Source organism: Scyliorhinus canicula, chromosome 1 (assembly GCF_902713615.1).
Source record: "Scyliorhinus canicula chromosome 1, sScyCan1.1, whole genome shotgun sequence".
NCBI classification, from domain to species: Eukaryota; Metazoa; Chordata; class Chondrichthyes; order Carcharhiniformes; family Scyliorhinidae; genus Scyliorhinus; species Scyliorhinus canicula.
This window is the reverse complement of record NC_052146.1, coordinates 127,090,673-127,111,992: the sequence shown is the minus strand read 5'-3', so window position 1 is coordinate 127,111,992 and position 21,320 is coordinate 127,090,673. Positions and strand designations below refer to the sequence as shown.

The window sequence follows — 21,320 nt, the reverse complement described above, 5'->3', positions numbered from 1 at the left end:
GGTTTTTAAGAAGAGTCTGAAGACAAGTCAAACGGACTCGAAACGTTAACTTGTTTCTCTCTCCACAAATACTGCCAAACCTATGGGTTTCTCCAGCATTTTCAGCTTGTCTGTCAGATTTTTAGCACCTGTAGTATTTTGCTTTTATTTGGGTGTTCCCATGCATCTGCTGCTCTTGTCGCTATACTACAGCATGCAGCAAAAGTTGTCATTCAAATATATTTTCGACCCATTGTGCAATTATGCCTATTTTTGAACATGCTCAGAAAGCAGACAAATCGTCACACCAGGATCAGCGTTGACCAAAGCCAGGTCTTAGCTATATGCAGCCGAGAGATGGAAAGCGATAAAAATCTCTTTGAAATTTCTTATATTGTAAATCTGCCCAGTTGCTGCATTCAAAAGTTTCACAAACAGCCTTCAAGTAATCCACTTGAAAGTCACTGTACTTTCCTGCCCATCCTACTGGTTATGAGATTAAGCAACGGAACAATTGAAGGAATGTGTTAATTGCTAATTAATGTGCAGAGGAATCAGTTAGGGCAAGAGATGAAATTAAGTATTTACAACTAATCCTAGTCTGTGCTGCTTAATACATTGGCAATTAAAGCATAGTTTCAATTCCGATTTGGCTAAGCAAGGAACAATTTAAAATATCTTGTATCCATTTAAGAAAACATATTTCTTATTGGAGACAGCAAAGCCGCATTAATCCAGTGTTCATAAAGTTTATTGCTAAATGTATAGATTAAATAGCTCAATCTATTATTTCATGGAGAGTAAAATAAAAGCTAAATACTTCAGATGCTGGAAATCTGAAATAAAAACAAATGGTACTGGAAATGCTCAGAAGGTCTGGCAGCAGCTGTGGAGAAAGAAGCGGAGTTATTATTGAGAGTTGAAAATGATGGGTGGGATTTACCGACTATTCACGGGTTTCCCGGCGACGATGGGTGCTGTCACCAGGAAATCCTGTTGACAACGTTGGGCTTTCTGAGCATGTTGGGCAGCAGGGTAGCATGGTGGTTAGCATAAATGCTTCACAGCTCCAGGGTCCCAGGTTCGATTCCCGGCTGGGTCACTGTCTGTGTGGAGTCTGCACATCCTCCCCCTGTGTGCGTGGGTTTCCTCCGGGTGCTCCGGTTTCCTCCCACAGTCCAAAGATGTGTGGGTTAGGTGGATTGGCCATGCTAAATTGCCTGTAGTGTCCTAATTAAAGTAAGGTTACGGGTATAGGGTGGATACGTGGGTTTGAGTAGGGTGATCATGGCTTGGCACAACATTGAGGGCCGAAGGGCCTGTTCTGTGCTGTACTGTTCTATGTTCTATGTTCTAACGTAGGTGTCGGTAGATCGTGCTGGGGGGGCCACCTCCACTGCCGAAAAATATATGGTGGGGTGGTCAATAAACCCTGCCCGATGATTCTTTAGAGCTGAAGGGAGTTAGAAATGTGAAGGGTTTTATATCACCAAGGCGGGAGATCAAAAGGGAAGGTCTTTAATTTAATAATCTTTATTGTCAAAAGTAGGCTTACATTAACACTGCAATGAAGTTACTGTGAAAAGCCCCTAGTCGCCACATTCCGGCGCCTGTTCGGGTACACCGAGGGAGAATTCAGAAACCCATGCAGACATGGGGAGAACGTGCAGACACCGCACAGACAATGACCCAAGCCAGGAATCGAACCTGGGACCCTGGAGCTGTGAAGCAAGTGTGCTACCGTGCCATCCTGGATAGGATAGGTGGGAGAGATCCCAGTCTGGGATAGGTGGGAGAGATTAAATGACAAAGATGTCATGGAAGAAAAGGCGAACGGAATGGTAATGGATGCAGTAAAGAAACAAAGCATTTGTCCAGAGTAAGTGTGAATGGCAGTATTTTGAACACTGTATGAAAGCAAAAGCATGGAAAACAGGATTGAGACCAGCACATGGCAAAAAAATAATCAAAACAGCGGACAAGAGTTCATGGTCCGAAATTGCTGAACTCAATGTTGAGCCCCAAAGGCTGTAAAGTGCCTATTCAGAAGACGAGGTGCCATTTCCTTGAGTTTGCTTTGAGCTTCACTGGAACATTTGCAGCAGGCTAGGGACAGAAATGGGAATGCGAGAGCAAGGCAGTGAATTAAAATGGCAGACAAACAGAAACCTGGGGTCATGCGTGCAGACTGATTAGTCGAGTTCTGCAGAGCCGTCACCCAATTTGCATTTGGCCTGCCCAATGTGGGGAAGACAGCCTTGTGAGCCGTGGATACAGCAAACAAAGGTGAAGGAAGTCCAAGGAAATCGTTGCTTAACTGGAAGGAGTGTTTGGGTCCTTGACCGGTGAGGAGAGAAGAGATAAAAGGGCAGGTTTTTCACCTCCTACAGTTGCATGGGAAAGTGCAGGGGGAAAGAGATGAGTTGGCAGGGGCTGATAGAAGAGTTGATCAGGGTAGTCGCCGGGGGAATGGTCTCTTTGGATTGCTGACGAGGGGAAAATGTGTTTGGTGGTAGCATCGTGTCAGAGGTGGAGGAAATGGCAAAGTTGGCCAGTGACTCAGTTCAAGGGCAATTACATCCCATAAAAGAATAAAAAAAGATCCTTTGAATGTGGAGGCTGGTGGAACTTCTAGTTATTTGTGGGATATTGCTCAGACAAGATGGATACAGTTTTTGCCCATGTAACTGTTCCAGCACTTCAAAGTAAATCACTGAGTCAAACGCTTTGAAACTTTCCAACCGAACAAAATATTATATAAATGCGAGTATTATTAATAATAATCACATGGCTCAAAGCCGGCAGCATTCAATTTCCTGAATAACGTCTCTGTACTTATCTTATGTCTCCGTGTGAACCCTTCGCTTTATCTTGAATCATGATGTTGAAATTTGAAGTATATTTAATTTTGTATCCCCTGTGATTCTACATGGAGACGCAACTTGCAAGACAAGCCATTAGAAACAGGGACACCACTTGCAGGATGCTCAATTCAACAACATCAACACCAACTGTCTTCCAGTGTGAAGATGGAATAGTAATAAGACAGAACTGCGGGGGGGGGGGGGGTGGGGGGGGGGGGGGGGGGGGCCTGATAAACCAAAGGGGCAACACAGACTAACTCATTCTCCACCATTTCCTTCCTGTACCTGCGGGGAAATGCCCTGCATTTATTGGACCTCTTCACCTAATCATTCAGCTGAGATTGAGACATCATCATGTGGAATTGCAGCACTCCATTTCATGGTGGCTGCATTGCCAATCAAATGCCTGTAAGACTCCACCCTGCTCAATACACCTGAGGTTTCAACAAGATGACAAAACTTCTGAAATTACATCAACCACTGCTATTTGGTCCACAATTGGAAGAAAGCTACATTTTAAAAAACATCCTGACAAGGGGCCAGTGAGCTATAAACTACTCGCCCTCCAGTAAAGAGAACCTCCTGCCCTATAAGAAGAAAAGTATTGAGCTCACTTCTTGTTCCCCAATTTAAAATAGAAGACAGCTCAGTTCTGACTCTTCCAGCACTGAGGAAAAGTAACTTCACCCAAAATAGGGATGAGATAATATTGGTAAGTCAGCAATAGGCTGTTGACGCTTACCAGTCAGAAAAATGGGTTTTCTAATTCCTATTGCCAAAATTTAATGATATGTGAACAGGCACACCCTTGAATCTGGCAATTTTCATGCCTCGTCATCATTAGTGCTTTGGTTTATATTTTTATTTGGAGGAATTTTCAGTTAAAGCTCAGTTTAAAAAAAAACTCCAAACACAGATGCCCATCTTATAATTGAACACACGCAAAAGCCACAAGATACAGCATAAACAGCCAGAGAAATATTTAGGAGGGAACAGACTCTTCTAGCGACTAACAGCGGCAGTCACAGATAGATTATTATTCACATGTTTGAAGTTGGCTTGCTTGCGCCATTTGGAAAGGGATCCAGTCACGCCAAGTCTTTGCCTTGGCTCTACTCTGTTCTGCTGAAACACTGCAGCTACTGTCTACTCCCCACAATGTTCCAAATGTCAACTTTTAAAAAAGAAACCCGCCCAAAGCCAAAGTGTCTGTGCTTCCTTCAGAATTTCTTTTTAAACCAGCTTTAACAAATACAGGGCAAGAAAAAAAAGAATCATTCCAACACTACAATAATTCATATTTCTTAAGGTTATATTACACTTGTGATGAATTGGCTGCCTCTAAAGGCGTAAAGAAAATATCCATTTAAAGGGAAATAGGCTGGCTGGCATCCAGTTGGCAGAAGGATGTCAGCTGCTGAAGTCTGAGAGATTTGGACTGCCTTTAGTCAGAACAGTGGGAGAAATGTTCATTAAAGGCCTGATGTTGATTATGCGGAGGTAAAGTTTCCAGAAGTCCAGGACTATACAGAAGGCAAAAGCAGTCGGAAGCATAATAGTCAGTTTTATAACACACCGATCACATTCTGTCCTTTTGAAAGTAATGAAAGTCTGTGCCGGCCAGATGAACTATTTATAACATAGTCGTAATGCTCTCTCTCATTCCCAGGAAAAATGAACCTGCATTGAACAGCTAAATTGCTAATAACAAACTCTTATGCTCTTATAGCCTACCATTACATGCTTCCCCTTAATACTGTCACTTATAGGGACACTCACTGAGTTGTTTAACTGGTTATAAACCTCATGCTATACTGTTCTAACACACCTGCAGTAGCCTGTCCCATTGAATGCACCCAAAATACGCACTGAGCAGATGAACCATTTATGAAATGCATTTTCCTTCATAATACACCCAGAATGCTGTTTTATTCTGAGCAACATGAACATGAGATAAACACCTGAACATTTATAACAGATCCAATATACTCTCTCTTATGTTGTTACAACACACTTGTAATATTCTCATTGCACCCAAGAGGAATATACACTCAATAACTGAACAATTACTGTTCATATTATACACATTACACCCTGATAACACATTTGTAACATACATCTTTATTGTCAGCCACGCAGCCATGAGCTGACCCATTTATAGCACATTCATTCCATTATGTCTTTAGAAAACACTGGCTGCTCTTTCTATAAGTGGAAATAACAGATACTGAGCAGCTAAATAATTAAGGAAATACCCATAATGATCTTGCTCTTAATGTCAACAACGAAAGCATGTTCTGGACTATTTATGAAACTATTTATAATAAGGGACAGACATTTAGCAGATGTTGACCCAATGTGCCCATATATTATGTTGGTGGGCACCTGATGTCTCTCTATTAATCTAATGTATTATCAAGGTGAGGCATGCTTGTTGGCAGTGGGAGGTGGCACGTCGTTCGCTATCATTGGGATTCTCTGCTCCCGCCATTGTCGATGGGAATTCACAGTCCACCGGGAAACCTGTGGGCAGGGGTCAGCTGCCGGCAGAACCAAAGAATACCGCCGTCCGCAAACGGTCAGGAGAATTCCGGTTAAAGGAGATTGTGGGAATTCAGTATGAGGCAATAAAGAATAGGCTGATTTTGGATTGTAACGTTTCTCCTACCAACATTTCCTAAACCATGCTCAATGGGATCGTAAGAACTGCCATCAACAACTCATGTCTATATAGTGCCTTTAACATAGAAACATGTCGCAAGTTGCTTTGCAGGAGCATAATCAATCAAAATTTACCACTGAGCCTCATCAGCAGATATTAGGGCAGATGGTCAAAGCTTGTACAAAGGGGTAGTGTTTAAGGTGTGACTAAAAGGAGAACAGAGAGATAAAGAGGCAAATAGGGTGAGGGAGGAAATTCTAGAGCTTAGAGCCATAGCAGCTTAATGATCGGCCATCAGTGGTGGAGCAATTAAAATTAAGAATGTTCAAGAGGCGAAATGTGGAGGAGCAGAGGGATCTCACATTGCTGTTGGGCTGGAACAGGTTACAGGGATAAAGAAGCCATGGAGGGATTTGAAAATGAGGGTGGGAATTTTTAAATGGAAGCGTTGTTTAGCTAGGAGCAACAGAAGGCAAATTTTACCGCTGCATATTTTAAGGGGGAAATCTGCAGACTCAAGTGTCATTAGGCAAAGTAGAGGCATAAAAGAAGACTCCTTCTTTAAGTTCACCTTGGAAACAACAGCAGATTTTATTTCACAGCAGAACGTTTTCCAGTTACTCCCAGTATTTTTTATCAACTTAACAATCACTTCAGCATGTAGGAGAGCCATGTTATTTCCAACAGCCAAAGCATGTGGTGCAGATTTGTGTTTGGTAAGATCAGTCAGACAAACTTTCAGTACCACCAATGTATTCAAATTAATTGAGCTCTGAAGCCTGCACAGGGAAGATAGTGGCAGCACAGTGATGAGATGCAGGAATGGTGTGAGAGTGAAAGGGGATCAAAGATAAAACAATAGCGAGGAGAAAGACCAGGAGAACAGAGTAGCCAAGTGCATAAAGCAAATTTTGCAGACCTGAAGTAAATTGTGAAGTTCATCCTGTCCCTGTATTAGGGAAGCTTTGATAAACATAATCAAGTGGATATAGGAATATAGGTACTCAGTTATATAAAACTTGCACAAGCACTTAGTTCAAAGACAATTAGAGATCCACCAAGGGGAAAGATTTCTTCCTGTCGACTTTATCTATACCCCTCATAATTTTATATGTCTCAATCATGTTCCTCCCTCAGTCTTCTCTGCTCCAAGGAAAACAACCCGAGTCTATCCAATCTCTTTCTATAGCTAAAACTCTCCAGCCCAGGCAACATCCTGTACCGATCCTCGGCACCCTTTCCAGTGCTATCACACCTCTCCTAGAACGTGGTTTCCAGCACTGCACACAATACTCTAGTTGTGGCCTGACCAACCAATAGTTGAACAGGCAGCTTGGCTCCTCATCTTGGGTGACAATTATTTTACCTGTTAAACGGTCTGACTGCCCAATGATCCTTCACATTTTCACTTATGCAACGACACCTCCCTCTTGACTCCCCCATTTGTTTATTTAGGCAGACAAGTCCTGATAGATCCATGGGGAAGAAATGTCTTTGGAAAATGTCTGAGGTACCCATTTGTGGCAGATTTTTCAAATAAAAATGCATACTGAATTAAAATGAACTGATTTTTAGATGTTAAGCACACAGAAGGTTACAGATAAAAATGCTATTAAAAGGAACACAGGCTTGGGGACCTCACTGCATTTTACAAGCACTCAAGTTTGAGCTCCCTTCACCGGTCGCCTCATCCACAATTATACTTCTGGAACTAGTTCAGTTCAAGGTAATTTTTATTGCTGTTCCTGCAACTCCTTATCCCTCTCTGAGTTGATGTTGTTTCTACATATTTTCACTCCCTCCCACCTTTGTCACTGACAGGTTGCCTCCTCCACCAGCCATTTCATGGAACCTGGAGACATTAACTTCTTGTTGCAATAGGCATGTGGTGTGATGTTTGATACCTTTCCCAAATGGCCTTCTTCCCCTGTGATCCCAAAGAATGGACCTTAGCAGGATATTTGACTGTGTGGGCACCACACCCAGCCTAACCCTGTCCTCATTTACCATTCACATGTGCTGTCCAAGCAGGGCAGAATGAATACTAATCAAAAGCATGTTAATTTCCTCTTCCCAAACCAACCGGTGCCATGGGCACTTATATCATGACTATAACCAACCTAGCTAAGATCAGCCAACACAGCAGAGAGCAGGAATTGAAACTGGGGTTTTGTTGATTAGTATGGCTTAAATACTCGCTGGATAAACACCTTTTGTACCTTTTAACAATGTCTGTGAGGCAATTTCCAACCAAACATCCTTCATGAATCCATGTGTTGAAAATACTTTTAGCGGATTATAGGAATGTAATATATTGATGCACACACATACCCATGTTAGAAAGTGCATTGAAACATTGGCTCAGAAGTTTCTGGAATGGGCCACCTCACAATCTGCCATGCTAGCTAGAATCTTTTCCCCCTCATCCTTCCAAAGAATTTTGTGTGTAACTTGTCGGAAGTGCGAGCTGATGATAGTACGGTAAGAACACCGTGGCAGCCTCAAGTCAAATGAATTAACCAACAGAAATTTTCAAGCAATGAGTTCTAAGGACTGAGAAAGAAAGGAGGTATGCCAGAGAAGTGAACTAAGGATAAAGTCAGTTACAGAAAGGGAAATAAAGAGAGGAAAAGGGAGATTGTATGAAGAGAGAGTAAGAAAAATATTAAAAGTTTTAAAGCGTTAAAAATTTCCAAAGAGCAATTTACTACCTGCTGGAATGAGACTCTGCAGTTTCAATTCTTCCCTTTCTGGGCTGGCTACTTTGAATGACAATTGCAGGAACATAAATCTCATTTGCTCAGTAAAGTATCAGCCCTACGTTTCTGCAGTGCGTTTAATGGACAACTAATGGACAAATGCAGCAATTTCTTGAGAAGGATGATGGACCTGAGGGCAAGTTACAGCTTCCATGTGACAACGATGGAGCGGTGCAGATCATTCAGCAGTTTATGGTGATTTGCAGAGCACTGGTCATCTCTTCCTCACCACAAATTGTTGGGCAATTTGCACAAAAATATAGCAGTTAAATTAAATACACCCCAGTTCTGACAATAATATTTGGCCCATTAATAATGACACAATTCATCCAGTCCATTTATAATCTGCTTTGGTGATTAGAAGAAAGGAATATATTGTAAAACACATGTGGCTGCACTCTAATATTACCAGCTCAACCACCAATCATGTGTAATATGATCTCATTGGCAATGTACAGTTGCTGATGCTAAACTAGTTCTAAGATCAAGTGAAAAAATGCCCTTACATTGGGATGTACCTGAATGTAAGTCCAGAATAGCACTTAGGTTCTCCTGCCGCCTTTAGGAAAATCATGATAAACCTGAGGGCATCTCGTTGAAATGCAGCAATGATAAGGACAGAACACAAGACAAAATCCATCTTGCATGACTGCATACTGACAAATTATAGATCGCCAGATGCCCCTCTCCCTATTTTAGTAACCAAAGTCTGCTCAGTTCCTCATCTAACTTCCCTCTCTACTCCCACCCCCCCTCCCAACTGTGAGTACACTCTTCTCTTCTTCGCTCTGCCTCACTATTGATTCAGACTCACTGCAAAGCACTCTTTGACTTAGTGCTAGGATACAAACTACAAAACTCTTTGCCTCCTACAGTCGTTCCTTCTCCCAACCATCTTTAGGCTTGTAATGGTCCGGTTTTGCATCAGCAAATCGCTGGGGCCTGAATTCTCTGTTCGTTGACGCCGACGGGATTCTCCAGTCCTGCTGCCATGAATGGAGCTTTGCATGAGCAACATTTTCTGTTCTCGCTGGCAGCAGTGGCAGAGCAAACTCGGATCGGAGAATCCCGGCCTAGTTCTTGCTTTACCCCAGCTTCCACCTTTCCCAACCTGTCCTTTGCTGGTGCTCTGCACTGTGGGCCTCGGTATTTTCGATTAGGTCTGTCAATAAAAAGAACTCAGAGTCTAAAAGGAAGTAGTGGGAATGGAAGGCAGCAGTGATTATTCTTAAAAGAAAGTAAACAGCGGGAAAGAAATGAAAATGTGGAAGCATTGATTACACATCCCATAATTTACTTTCCTCAGGCAACGACCAGGATATCTATGTGTTGCTCTTGTGAATAGCAGCATGTTTATTTATTCTGAGGTAATGATGGCTCTTCACTATCAGCAACTAAGTATGATTGATGAATCCCTTATGATACAATTCTTTTCTGTTTAGATTCAATACATTAAATGCAAATACACTGATAAACAATGCAGGTGCAAATAAAGTTGGCCAAGGTATTAGGAAAGTAAAGGTAATTTTGAGGGATTTATATTTGTGCTGGTAGACATTAGAAATAAGGTATAGTTTTAAGTAGGTTTAATTTAATAATTCTGTGCCTGGAAAGGTAAAACCAATTGTTAGATTCATGCTGGACCAAGGTGTTTGCATATTTGGGGGTTAGTTAATTTCCAACTGTACTTTTATTCTGCTGAGAGCTACAACGTGAAAAATAAATAGGCCAGCAGAGGTATGCGGGCATTGCTGTGCAACTGAGGCCTTGTAAAGTAGATGAGCTTTTAAGTTTTAGTTTAGCTAATTTGATTGCAGTTGGAGATAGGTAGTGAGAGAGAAGGCAGCTCGTTAAAGAGTGAACATCTCTCTCAGCCTTGCTCGAAGAAAGGCCATAAAATTGAGTAATTGTTAAGAAAACAAATCTGAAGTCCAGCTAGTTAAGCAAACTAGAGAAATGAAGAGAAGTTTCCAAGAAGTCTGGAGTTACAGAAGAGGAAATTGGGAACCAGAACAAATTACTGTTCAGTAAAGTCATAGAGAGTTGAAAAGGTAATGGATTGTGAGAGGCAAGAAAGATATCTGCAGTAGTGCTATGGTTTGTGAAAAATTACTGCAGTTTGGGAGACATTATTTGAAATAATTATGGAAATCAGTAGCTGTACCTCAGCGTTTGTGTTAAAGCCTTTGAGATAAAGGAAACCTGAAGGGGGAGGTGTAAAACCTGAAAGCAAAACATTGATGGAAGCAGAGGAGGAAAAGCATAATTTAAAAGAAGAGTTGAAAGTGTGGCTTTTGAAAGCGGAATTTGAAATCACTCATGTGGAAACCAGAGTTCAGCTCATGGTAGCAAAGTGGCTCACAGTGTAATAATAATAATAATAATAATCTTTATTAGTGTCACAAGTAGGCTGACATTAATGCTGCAATTGGTTTCTGTGAAAATCCCCTCGTCGCCACACTCCAGCGCCTGAATTCAGAATGTCCAATTCACCTAACAAGCACGTCTTTCGCGACTTGTGGGAGGAAACTGGAGCTCCCGGAGGAAACCCACACTGACATGTGGAGAACATGCAGACTCCACACAGATAGTGACCCAAGCCGGGAATCAAACCCAGTTACCTGGCTCTGTGAACCAATCGCTGTGCTTCCGTGCCGCCCATAAATCATCTGGGGGGATACATAGAACTTAGAACATAAAACATACAGTGCGGAAGAAGGCCATTCGGCCCATCTGCACCGACTCACTAAAGCCCACACTTCCACCCTATCCCCGTAACCCAATAACCCCTCCCAACCTTTTTGGACACAAAGGGCAATTTAGCATGACCAATCCACCTAACCTGCACGTCTTTGGACTTTGGGAGGAAACTGGAGTGCCCAGAGAGGAAACCCACGCAGACACAGGGAGAATGTACAAGCTTCGCACAGACAGTGACTCAGTGGGGAATCGAACCTGGGACTCTGGGGCAGTGAAGCCACAGTGCTAGCCACTTGCGCAACCGTGCTACCGTAAGATTTTGAACAGAAAGCCACAGTCAGTAACTTGGGTTCAGAGAGGAGTGTGTATCACCACAGTGATCTTGTGTGCTTAAAAGGGACTTCTGCGATAATGAGACCATTGTAATTCAAGATGTACTTTGTAATCCGTGTTAATCTTAAAATCTATGTGTAATTGTTAAGGTAAGGAGGGCAGCACTGTGGCACAGTGGTTAGCACTGCTGCCTATGGTGATGAAGACCTGGGTTCGAATCCCGGCCTGGATCACTGTCCGTGTGGACTTTGCACATTCTCCCCGTGTCTGCATGTGTTTCAGCGCAACAACCCAAAAGATGTGCAGGATAGGTGGATTGGCCATGCTAAATTGCCCCTTAATTGGAAAACATAATTGGATACCCTAAATTCATTAAAAAAAAGATAAGGAGGGAGTAAAGGAGTATTGTATAATAATCTACCTTTTCATGTTTCATAAATGTTTTTGTTAAAACTAATTTGCTGCCCTGTGATTCTGTTCCTCAACGCTTTATAAAAGAAAGTGAAAGTTACAGTTTTTTGAGCCAGGGTTCCATTCCAGAATTTTCCCATCCAGTTATAACATCAACTGGAATCGTAACAAAGGATACACCTGCAATGTCAAATTCCTGCTCGCAGGTTTCCTCCTGTTGTTTTCCAGTGAGCAGAGGTAGCGAGGAAGTATGATGTGAGGTTTCTTTTTCAACTAGGATAGGGCCTGTAGCCAATATACGTGCCACGGCCGACTGCCTTGGCCAGTAAAGATTGCAGTTTTATATGTAGAGGTGACAGAGCGTAACTAGACTGGGAAAATAATTTGAACCCCGACATGTTGCAGCGCATAGAATTACACAGGGTTTAGAGCACAGAGACAGGCCATTTGGCTTAACATCTATACTGTTGTTTATGCTCCAAGTGAGCCTCCTGCCACCTTGCCTCATCTCACCTTGGCAACATATTCTTTCTTTTCTCACTAATGTGCTTATCCAGCTTTGCTTTAAATGCATCTATGCTGTTTGCCTGGTTCCACATTTTTGCCACTTTCTGAATAAAGGCGCTTTGACTGAATTCCTTGCTAAAACTATTACTGACGATCTTGTATTTATGGCTCCTAGCTTTGGATTCTCTCAGAGCTAGAAACATCCTCATTGTAAATTCCTTCATAATCTTAAAAATAGTGATGGAAACCATTGTTCGATATTTGATAAGTTAGAGCAAGAAGCTGGTCTACTTCGGCTGAGAAAGAGATTGCCAAATTTAGTCGTTTTTTTTTTTACCTTGCTTCTTTCCGTTCAATCTTGCCACTCTTACCCATCCTCCAACTGGAGCAGAGGAGCACTGCTCCCCAATTAATTGTATCATTGTATCTCCCTTGTTGCAATTGAGAGCATGTCTCATCGAATTTCAGCCAAGCTATTTGATGGAGCTCTGAGTCACAATGAAGGCAGATATGCAGCCGTGCTCAGAGCATTTTCATGGTATAACTAAGCTCAGCACAGTTCTAGAAGCCTACCTGTGATCCAACCTATTTATGGTACTGTATTTCAACCAGTTCTGGTACAGAATTACATTGACATTCTCGTATGCAACTGAGGGATGTGCTCCAGTTACATTGGGAGTCTTTTGGATGCACCTTCAAACAGTATAAGCTAAAGTATCTGCAATACTTACAGTTATATTGGCCAATAAAGCAGTTCTCCTAATCTGCTATCTATTTGGAACATTTGGCCAAATCATCCTGTGCAAACACAGTTAACTGGAAAAGTGAACTGGTGCAGCCACCAAGATAATTATTTCTAATCTCATTTTTATTGTTTATAGAGATATATATCAATTAAAAACTACATTCAATTTAGTTAAACCCAGTGCTTAGCCATTTGCACATTTACATGTGCTGTAAAAAGTCTTGTATGGTCAAACCTGGGACACATGAACACAACATAATACTTTAGCCTCGATCCTGTAACTGTCTTCTATTCTCTTTCACCTTGCGGAATGGTTATGTTGTATCTTTGATTGAGGTAATGACTCTCTTGGTTGAAGAAGGCGTTCTGGAACTGAATGGTTTCTGAAGTGAGAGTAAAGGGTGGAGAAGGGAAAAGTGACATTTTACTAACATTTCCTGCACCCCAGCCCTCAGCCACAACCTCTAGCTGTACAAATGTATATCTGAATTCCCCTGTCTGTCATGTAAGTGCTGGAAACCATCAACATTTATCTTTGTAGCTTTAAAGCGAGCCATGCTTTCAGATAAATGATAGGGGACGATTTACCTCATTCAGGAACATAGGAACTGAAGTCGGACAGTCAGCCCCTCAAGCCTGTTCTGTCATTCAATTAGACTATGGCTGATCTGTACCGTAACTTTCTAAGTGTCAATAACAGTCGTACATTGAAATAAAATTGAAAATAAGGGAACTGGGTGGTGAAGTAGAGGGGTGGACAATGCTTTTTCACTGCTGAAACATGATTTCAAATTAAAACCAGACAAGTGGGAGGGATAGTCTCTTCAGTTTGCGTTTTTAATTAATTCTTCATGTGGTGTGGGTGTTGCTGGCTTGGCCAATGTTTGTTGCCCATCCCTATTTGCCCTTGCGAAGTGGTGGTGAGTTGTCTTCTTGAACCACTGCAGTCCATGTGGTGTAGGTTCCCCCAGAGTGCTGTTAAGAAGGGAGTTTCGGGATTTTGACCCAGTGACAGTGAAGAACAGCGATATATTTTCAAGTCAGGATGCTGAGTGCTTGGAGGGGAACTTCCAAGTGGTGGTGTTCTCATGCACCCATTGTCCTTGTCCTTCTAGGTGGCAGAGATTGTGGGCTTGGAAGGTGCAGCCGAAGTAGCCTTGGTGAGTTGCTGCAGGGCATCGTATAGATGGTACACACTGCTGCTACTGTCCGTCAGTCATGGACTTTTGGCTGTCCTGCTCCATTCCCCACGGGAGGTCCCACCATGGCAGGGCTGGAAAATCCTGGCCTGAGGGTCAGTGGACAGGTTATTGCTGTGTATGTGCCACATTATAGCATTGTTGATGACATCTTCCAATCCAATGATCGAGAGTAGGCTGATGGAGCGGTTATTGGCCAGGTTGGATTTTTCCTGATTTTTGTCGGCAAGGCGTATCGGGGCAAATTTCCACAATGTGGAAATTATAGCTGAAAATATAGCTGAACAGCTTGACTAGGCTAGTTCTAGAGCATAAATCTTCAGTAGTAATGCCGGAATGTTGTCAGGGCCCTTAGACTTTGATGTATCCTGTGCTTGTAAGATCTATGTATGAAATGAGTTCAGGCAATCTCGGTCAGTAATGTTCTGTGGGTTGGTCCACAATACTAATTTGGAATTAATCAGATATGTCTGACACAGATAGCCATAAAAATGGTTACTGTGCGAAAATGGAGGAAGTGCAACACTGCTGCAGTAGAGGGTGCTCTTCTAGGTCTACGATAAAGCAGAGGGAACTTTATCTCAGTGCCTTAGCTGATACTGACTGCCAGTTTGAGAATCTGGGTCTATTGCACAGCACAATCATCTTTTGCCTTGCTGCAGACACCAAAAAAGTAAAAAGAATACATAATAGCTACAATATCACTGATTGAGTGAAGGTTTATTCTGTGCTTCTGACTCTACATGAAGGTGGCTGTATGTTTTTGAATCATTCAGCTAAAGTGTTAATGTTGTGGAGCCTTTTCTCAACAGTGCCAAGGAAGCAAATGTGTTAAAATGTGGAATCCAGTTAACGGAAGCAATCAGGACTGGAAGGAGGGAGTTAACCGATTTGTTTGAATTAAAGAAATGCTTCTCTTCGTGGTGCAACTGACCAGTTACACATTCACAAAAAGTACAGCAGTATCTAAGCAGCCACATCCAAGCTTGCCCTCCAGCCACAGTTTAGAACATTCAGATATTGGCCAAAAGACCGCGCACTGCTGTTCAACATGCCCCCAGCTGTAAATCGAATTTGACGAGACGCCTGCAGTCTAGACATTTATTTATGTGCGTCAGCTCCCTTGTAATGAAGACTCCCCAAGCTGACTAGCTACCCTGGTATTTGCATTAAAATAAAGAGCAACAATAAAACTGGTTTCTCATGTCTATGATTTGTTTACTCTGTCGACTTGCTAGCACAGAAGCTTTCAGTGAAAATAAAAGCATGCACTGACTGGTGACTGCAGAGTTTGGATGTACTCAGCATTAAAGAGGAGTGTCAGAACTGAAACGGCAAGCTGAATTCAAAGAATAAATTAATGGGGGGGGGGGGGGGGAGAGAGAGAGAGAGAGAGAGAGAGAGCTGGTGCTTTGAATTAAAGGGGAGTGCCAGAATTAAACCCAGGTTCTGAAATGAAGGTGAGGGCATGTTGACTCTCATCTCAAAAGTCATCTGCTTCATGTTACAGGATTTGGTGTTGCAACTCAGGATGAAGATAAACCTTCTGAATTTAAGACTTCACAGAAATCCAATGGTCCCCCTTCCCTAATTTTAATTAAGTGGAGTAGGTGGCCATTGTATCAAAATATTGCTACTTCTGCGCTAAGCATTGGATCTCTCTACTGGGCAGTTGGGTAGTGATTCCTTGTACTAAGTACTTCAGCTATGGTATCAAAGCTTCATCCCCCAAGGAGTGAGTGAGGGCAATGGGATGACAAGACTAATCCACAATACTCTGACTGAGCCATCAGCAGAAGGTTTAAGGTTAATCTGAACAGAGGTTTGTTGTCTGCATGTTCCCTTATGAACATGCACTTACAGAGTTCTCGGTATGAAGCTTAGTGTGATGACAGTCATTAGGACTCTGCGAGGTTCTCTGTATATGCCCTGCAAAGTGACTTTCAGTCAGCGTTGTGCCTGCCTTATGTGAGTCTCTTGATCTGAACCTTGTGTGAATGGAAGAGGTGGCTTTTACAAGCACTGTGTGTGCCCAATGTGACTCAATATGAAGGTTGTCTGCTCTGGAGAGGTGGCATTCAATAAGTCCCGTGCGACTTTCTGGCTGCAAAGGTTGTGTGACTGGATAGATGGCTTGTGTTTTATGAGCTGTGTATGTTCTGGCTCAATCAGTACAAAAGGCCTGTACCAGTCAGAGGAAGTACATAGAGCCAGAATGAAACAAGTTACACAACATAGGAGAAAATGTTTAAAACGTTTTTGTAAACTCTATGTTTCTCCACAATTAACTATTTGATTTCACTATCTGATTTAGTTATTCATCGGGACGCTGATGGTCCCTCTCAGATTGCTGGGTATCGTTTTTAAATTCAGGGTGGGATTTTCCAGCCCCGCCTGTTGCTGGGATCATCCGGTCCCTCCGAAGGTCAATTGACTTTTGGTTGGGCTGCCAAATACCCCGCGACGGGTCCAGCCATGACAGAGCCAGAAAATCCCGGCATGCCATTTTTGCAAAACTGCCTAAATGTTACATTTTAATGCAAAGTATTTCAAAATAACTTGAGAGGAAATGGACAATTTCACACACATTTATTCCTTTGCATTTTTCTTCGAAGGACACAAGGTTTGAAAATAAAACCTGCCCCCCCCGCCCCACTATTTGAAGCATTTTCTTCAGCCGAAATACGAGTGAGGGAGTGTTTCCGCAAAACAACTCCAAGTGACTGACATCATCTGTTTTGTTGGGAAAAACAAGCTTTACTAGCATGACTGTAGAGGCTTTGGCCTCCAGGCATATCTTTCAACTTCACCAGTAAAAGTAGATCTTATATTCAGAATCTGGGTTGGTGCTTGCATAATCTGATCAGCCTTGCTCCTTTTAATTGTATGATGGTCGATTTTGAATTGCTTTGCACCATGGAGGTGAGTACAAAAAATGAAAAAAAATTAAATGACCGAATTCTTCCATTCTAAAAGCTAAGGTAGGTGGTGAGCGCAGAGGTGGGAGTGATTTCCACAGGCAACGGGAGAGGGAAGGGGCAGAATGTGAGATCACGTGCAATCTTGTATTTTCAGCTCATTAAATACCCATCTGCATGGAGCTCACCAGTTCTCGTGGTGGGGCCAGGCAGGAAATCATTGTACTTGCTGTTAATCATGGGGTTAAAGGGTTGAGTGCCACATTTATGGGGCGCCTAGGAAACCCCAACTGTCGCTTCCGCTTTTGCTTGGCCACTTCTCCACCCTTCCCTGCTAACCCTTCCTCCCTTCCTTGGTCACCCTCTATACAACTTGTGCTGCCACCACCCGGCCTCAAGCATTGGCTGGCATTTACAGATACTCCTCCAAAGAGGACAGCGCAGAGGCAACTCACTGTTAATCATGGAAGCAGTCAAGTTCGCCAGGTGCACCCTACTTACATGCTGTCGTAAAAGTGAACGCTCTTTTCTTGTGGCGGGGAATTTAGCATGGAAGAGGAATATAATTCAAGTGAGCATGTATGACATGCTAATCCATAACAAAAGGAGTTCCTGGCATTGGTCGTTGGGAAGCTCGACCTGCCAAAAACCCACCTTTAACAACCTGAGAACATATTTGCTAAAGTTCATCCTGCGTCACAAAACTCATTTTTGGCCTCATACCAAGTTAAGCTACCTTGTCCACCAAATGCCCAGCTGCTAGCGGGACCAGAGGACTCCACTCCATGAACATTTTAATCAGTCTAATCATAGTATCCTAGAGTAGAATCCTGACAGTGCAGAAGGAGGCCATTTGGCCCATTGAGTCTACACTGACCCTCTGAAAGAGCGCTCTACCTAGGCACACTCCCTCGCCCTAGTCCTGCAACCCCATGACCACACATAATCTTTGAACACTAAGGGACAATTTAGAATGGCCAATCCACCTAATTTGCACATCTTTGGACTTTGGATCAGCTTGCTCTGAGCCTGAAGGTTATGGGTTCAAGCCTCACTTCAAGAATTGAGGATATAACCTAAACCAACAGAAGGAGAGGGAGTACAGCGGGAGTGATGCAATGTCAGAAATGAAATGTTCAACCCAGGTCCTGTTTGCCCGCTGAAATATATATAATAGATCTCATGGCACTATTTGAAGAACAGGGAGTTCTCCTGGGGTACTGGCCAACAATCCTCCCTCGCCCAACACCACCTGAACAGATTATCCATTCATTCATTCATTCATAGATTCACTACTTATAGGACTTTGCTGAGTGCAAATTGACCACTAAGTCTGTCAGCACAACAGTGCTATATTCAGGTGGGAAGGGTCGAGGGGACACACACACACTGATATACCATTTCATATTTCACTGCAGTAACTATTGTTGAAAGACTTAATTGTGCATGGTTACAATTTACAACCTGGAATTTAGGGTAAATTAATGCCAGTATGTATTATATTTAGTTTTTACAAATTCTTGATTATAAATCTTTTCAGGTTTTCAATTTGATGGGGAGCTTATGACTGATGCCAATATATAAATGCTCTTTATTCAGTTTGAATAAATGCATAGTGGACTGGGTACCAGTGATATTTGCGGGTTTTGCTGTGTGGCTTTGTGAAATATTACAATGGTGTGGAAGACTTGTCAATTGTTGTTGCTGCACTGCTGTTGAATTACAGTGGGGCAGCAGTAGACGGTAGGTGACTGCACCAGATGCAACTGAATTCTCCCCACATTGCAATAAAGATACACCAGGTTATTTGAGATTTACGATCCATTCAGACTCTAATTGAAATGTTGCAAAGAAGGAGTTTGGCTTTTGCACCAACCCTACTGCTTTTGTGGAGATGGAGAAGAATCTGAGTGAGAGTTCTGGATGAGTCACTTAGAGCTATAACGTCTACACTTCAAGCACTTTCTGCTTCACATGGGACTCTAAAATACTTTAGCATATGTAAATTATTAGAAACACATTTGGTGCTGCCTTTTGATAAAGAAATATCTATAACACTGTTACAGGCAACATAGACTAAAAATAGACTTTATTCGGCATCTGCCATTAACAAAACTCCAGAGCACAAACCATGGAATGGAGGACAACAGTATAATTAATAGTAAACCGCATCATGAAATTCAACATTTTGCAAACAAGATGAAGAATTATACACGTGAAAATGTTCCGTTTTTGTTCATGTTATAAATATGGCTTGTAATGCAAGTACTAAGATGAAGTATCTTATTAACTAAGCCAATATTTCAGTAAAACTAGTGGCATTCATGCACAATTGCTCATCACTTTATTTGCTGTAACCTTTAAATTATGTGCTGTCTATTGTAACTTGTTGAAATCTGTTATTGCTCTCAGTTACAAACATCTGGAGCTGATGGCATTGAACAAAGGGTGGAGTTTTCTTGGTCAAGTAAGGAGCCCTCAAAACCTAAATCATGCTTCCAGTCTTGCCTCCATACGCAATCAAATACCAACTCAGTTCTTTGAACTGCACATAAGTACAGTGTAAAGAAATTAGATCAGATGGGAACAGGTTCCCCAGCTTGAGTTTTTCAAAGTTCAAAACAAACAGATAAAAAATATGGGGAAACAAGATAAATGTAACCAAACATGGTGGTGCATTTAATCCTATAATCACAGATTTCCCTTGGTATTGGTTGTGGGGAGGGTAACTTGGGGCCTTGATCGTGGTTGTGATGTTTAACGTGGTCTGCCTCATTTAAGGTTACTGTTCAAGCAAGATGTCTAAATAGACAAAGCCAGCTAGATGGAGCTGTTGGTAAACTCCTGCGATCAATCAGATCAGTCAGATCTTGTAACCCTCTGGCTGCAGGTTAGACGAGCTCGACATGAAAGGAGTTAGCGTTCCTTCTCTCTATATCTCAGGTCAGTTTACATCTGCAACAAAGTGCGGCATCTGAAGTGTGATGGATGCGTGTTAGTCAAAACTTATAAAAGGAGAGATTATGGACCCCTGTGGGCCTTCTTTTAGTAGTAGTGAATACAGACTTAGTTTCTCTAATGTTGTTCCAAAGAATTGGAGCATCTGCCTCCAAACCACAAGGTCAAATGGGATGGGAGTGGGAAACATTCCACTATCCAATCTCCAAGTTTACTCCACAATGACATAATTTCCCCATTTACTTCTTATTCCATGTCCAAGTTGATTGTGGATTGCAAATTTTTAAAATCTGGATTCATAATGAAATAGAATTAGTAACCACAGCTTTCTAAGCTCCTATTCACCATCAATACAGTATTTTCAATATCTCAAGGGGGGAACTTTCTTTCATTGGTATAATTGTTCAGATTAAATTAACCACTAATCTGCCAGTCAAGTGTGTACTTATTATATGATTTTCAGCCTAGGGAGTACAGGGGCACAGATGACAGATTCCCTCACATCTACCACTCTACGTGAAGATAAGGTGGCAGGAAGATTGGCTGGGTTAGTGTAAGCAATAAATTGAGGTACACGTTCTTTTTTCAAAGACAAAATGCAACTATATCATCTTGCAAGTATGCTTAAACCCAACAAAATGATCGCTAAAACTCTAAACGCTCACCCACTGAGTAACAATCAAAGCGGTTACTTTAACGAGTCTATCCCTGACTTTTCCATCTCTCTCTGACACGCATTTGAAGAACATTTGGTATTTACATGTGGATTCTCAACAAAAGCTCAGCTAAGACCAAGAACACAGTGAATAATGGACACAACCCCTGATACGGTCTGTTGAATGGCATGGGAATATAGGTACACATTAAGATGAAGAATAATTCTGTGAGTTTTGTTCAGTGAGACAGAATGACAGAGTGGAAACTTAGCCTTGATATTTTAAAAAGTAACATTGAAGTAATGGAATCCCTACAGTGCAGAAGGAGGCCATTAGGCCCATTGAGTCTGCTGTGACCCTCTAAAAGAGCACCCCAGGTCCACTTCCCTGTCCACCCGCGACCCCATAACCTAACCTACGCATCTCTGGACACTAAGGGGAAATTTAACATGGTCAATCCATTTAACCTGTACATGTTTGGACTGTGGGAGGAAACCAAAGCACCCGGTGGAAACCCACGTAGACACGGGGAGAACGTACACACTCCACTCATTCACCCATGGCCGGAATTGAACCCGGGTCCCTGGCACTGTGAGGCAGCAATGCTAACCACTGTGCCACCCTAGCTT

The 21,320-nt window shown here is 42.2% G+C and overlaps 1 protein-coding gene across 2 annotated transcripts in view; it reads right to left on the bottom strand.

Annotated features, from left to right (window-relative positions):
• The window catches only part of runx3 (RUNX family transcription factor 3), a 71,131-nt gene that overhangs the window by 30,021 nt on the left and 19,790 nt on the right, over positions 1-21,320 (bottom strand). The window contains exon 4 of one of the 2 annotated variants that reach the window (XM_038799572.1): positions 13,263-13,343. The exons of the other annotated variant lie outside the window; for it this stretch is intronic. Within the exon in view, the coding sequence (XP_038655500.1) occupies positions 13,263-13,343 (81 nt within the window). The remainder of the gene's footprint in view (positions 1-13,262; positions 13,344-21,320) is intronic. 2 annotated transcript variants of the gene reach the window in all.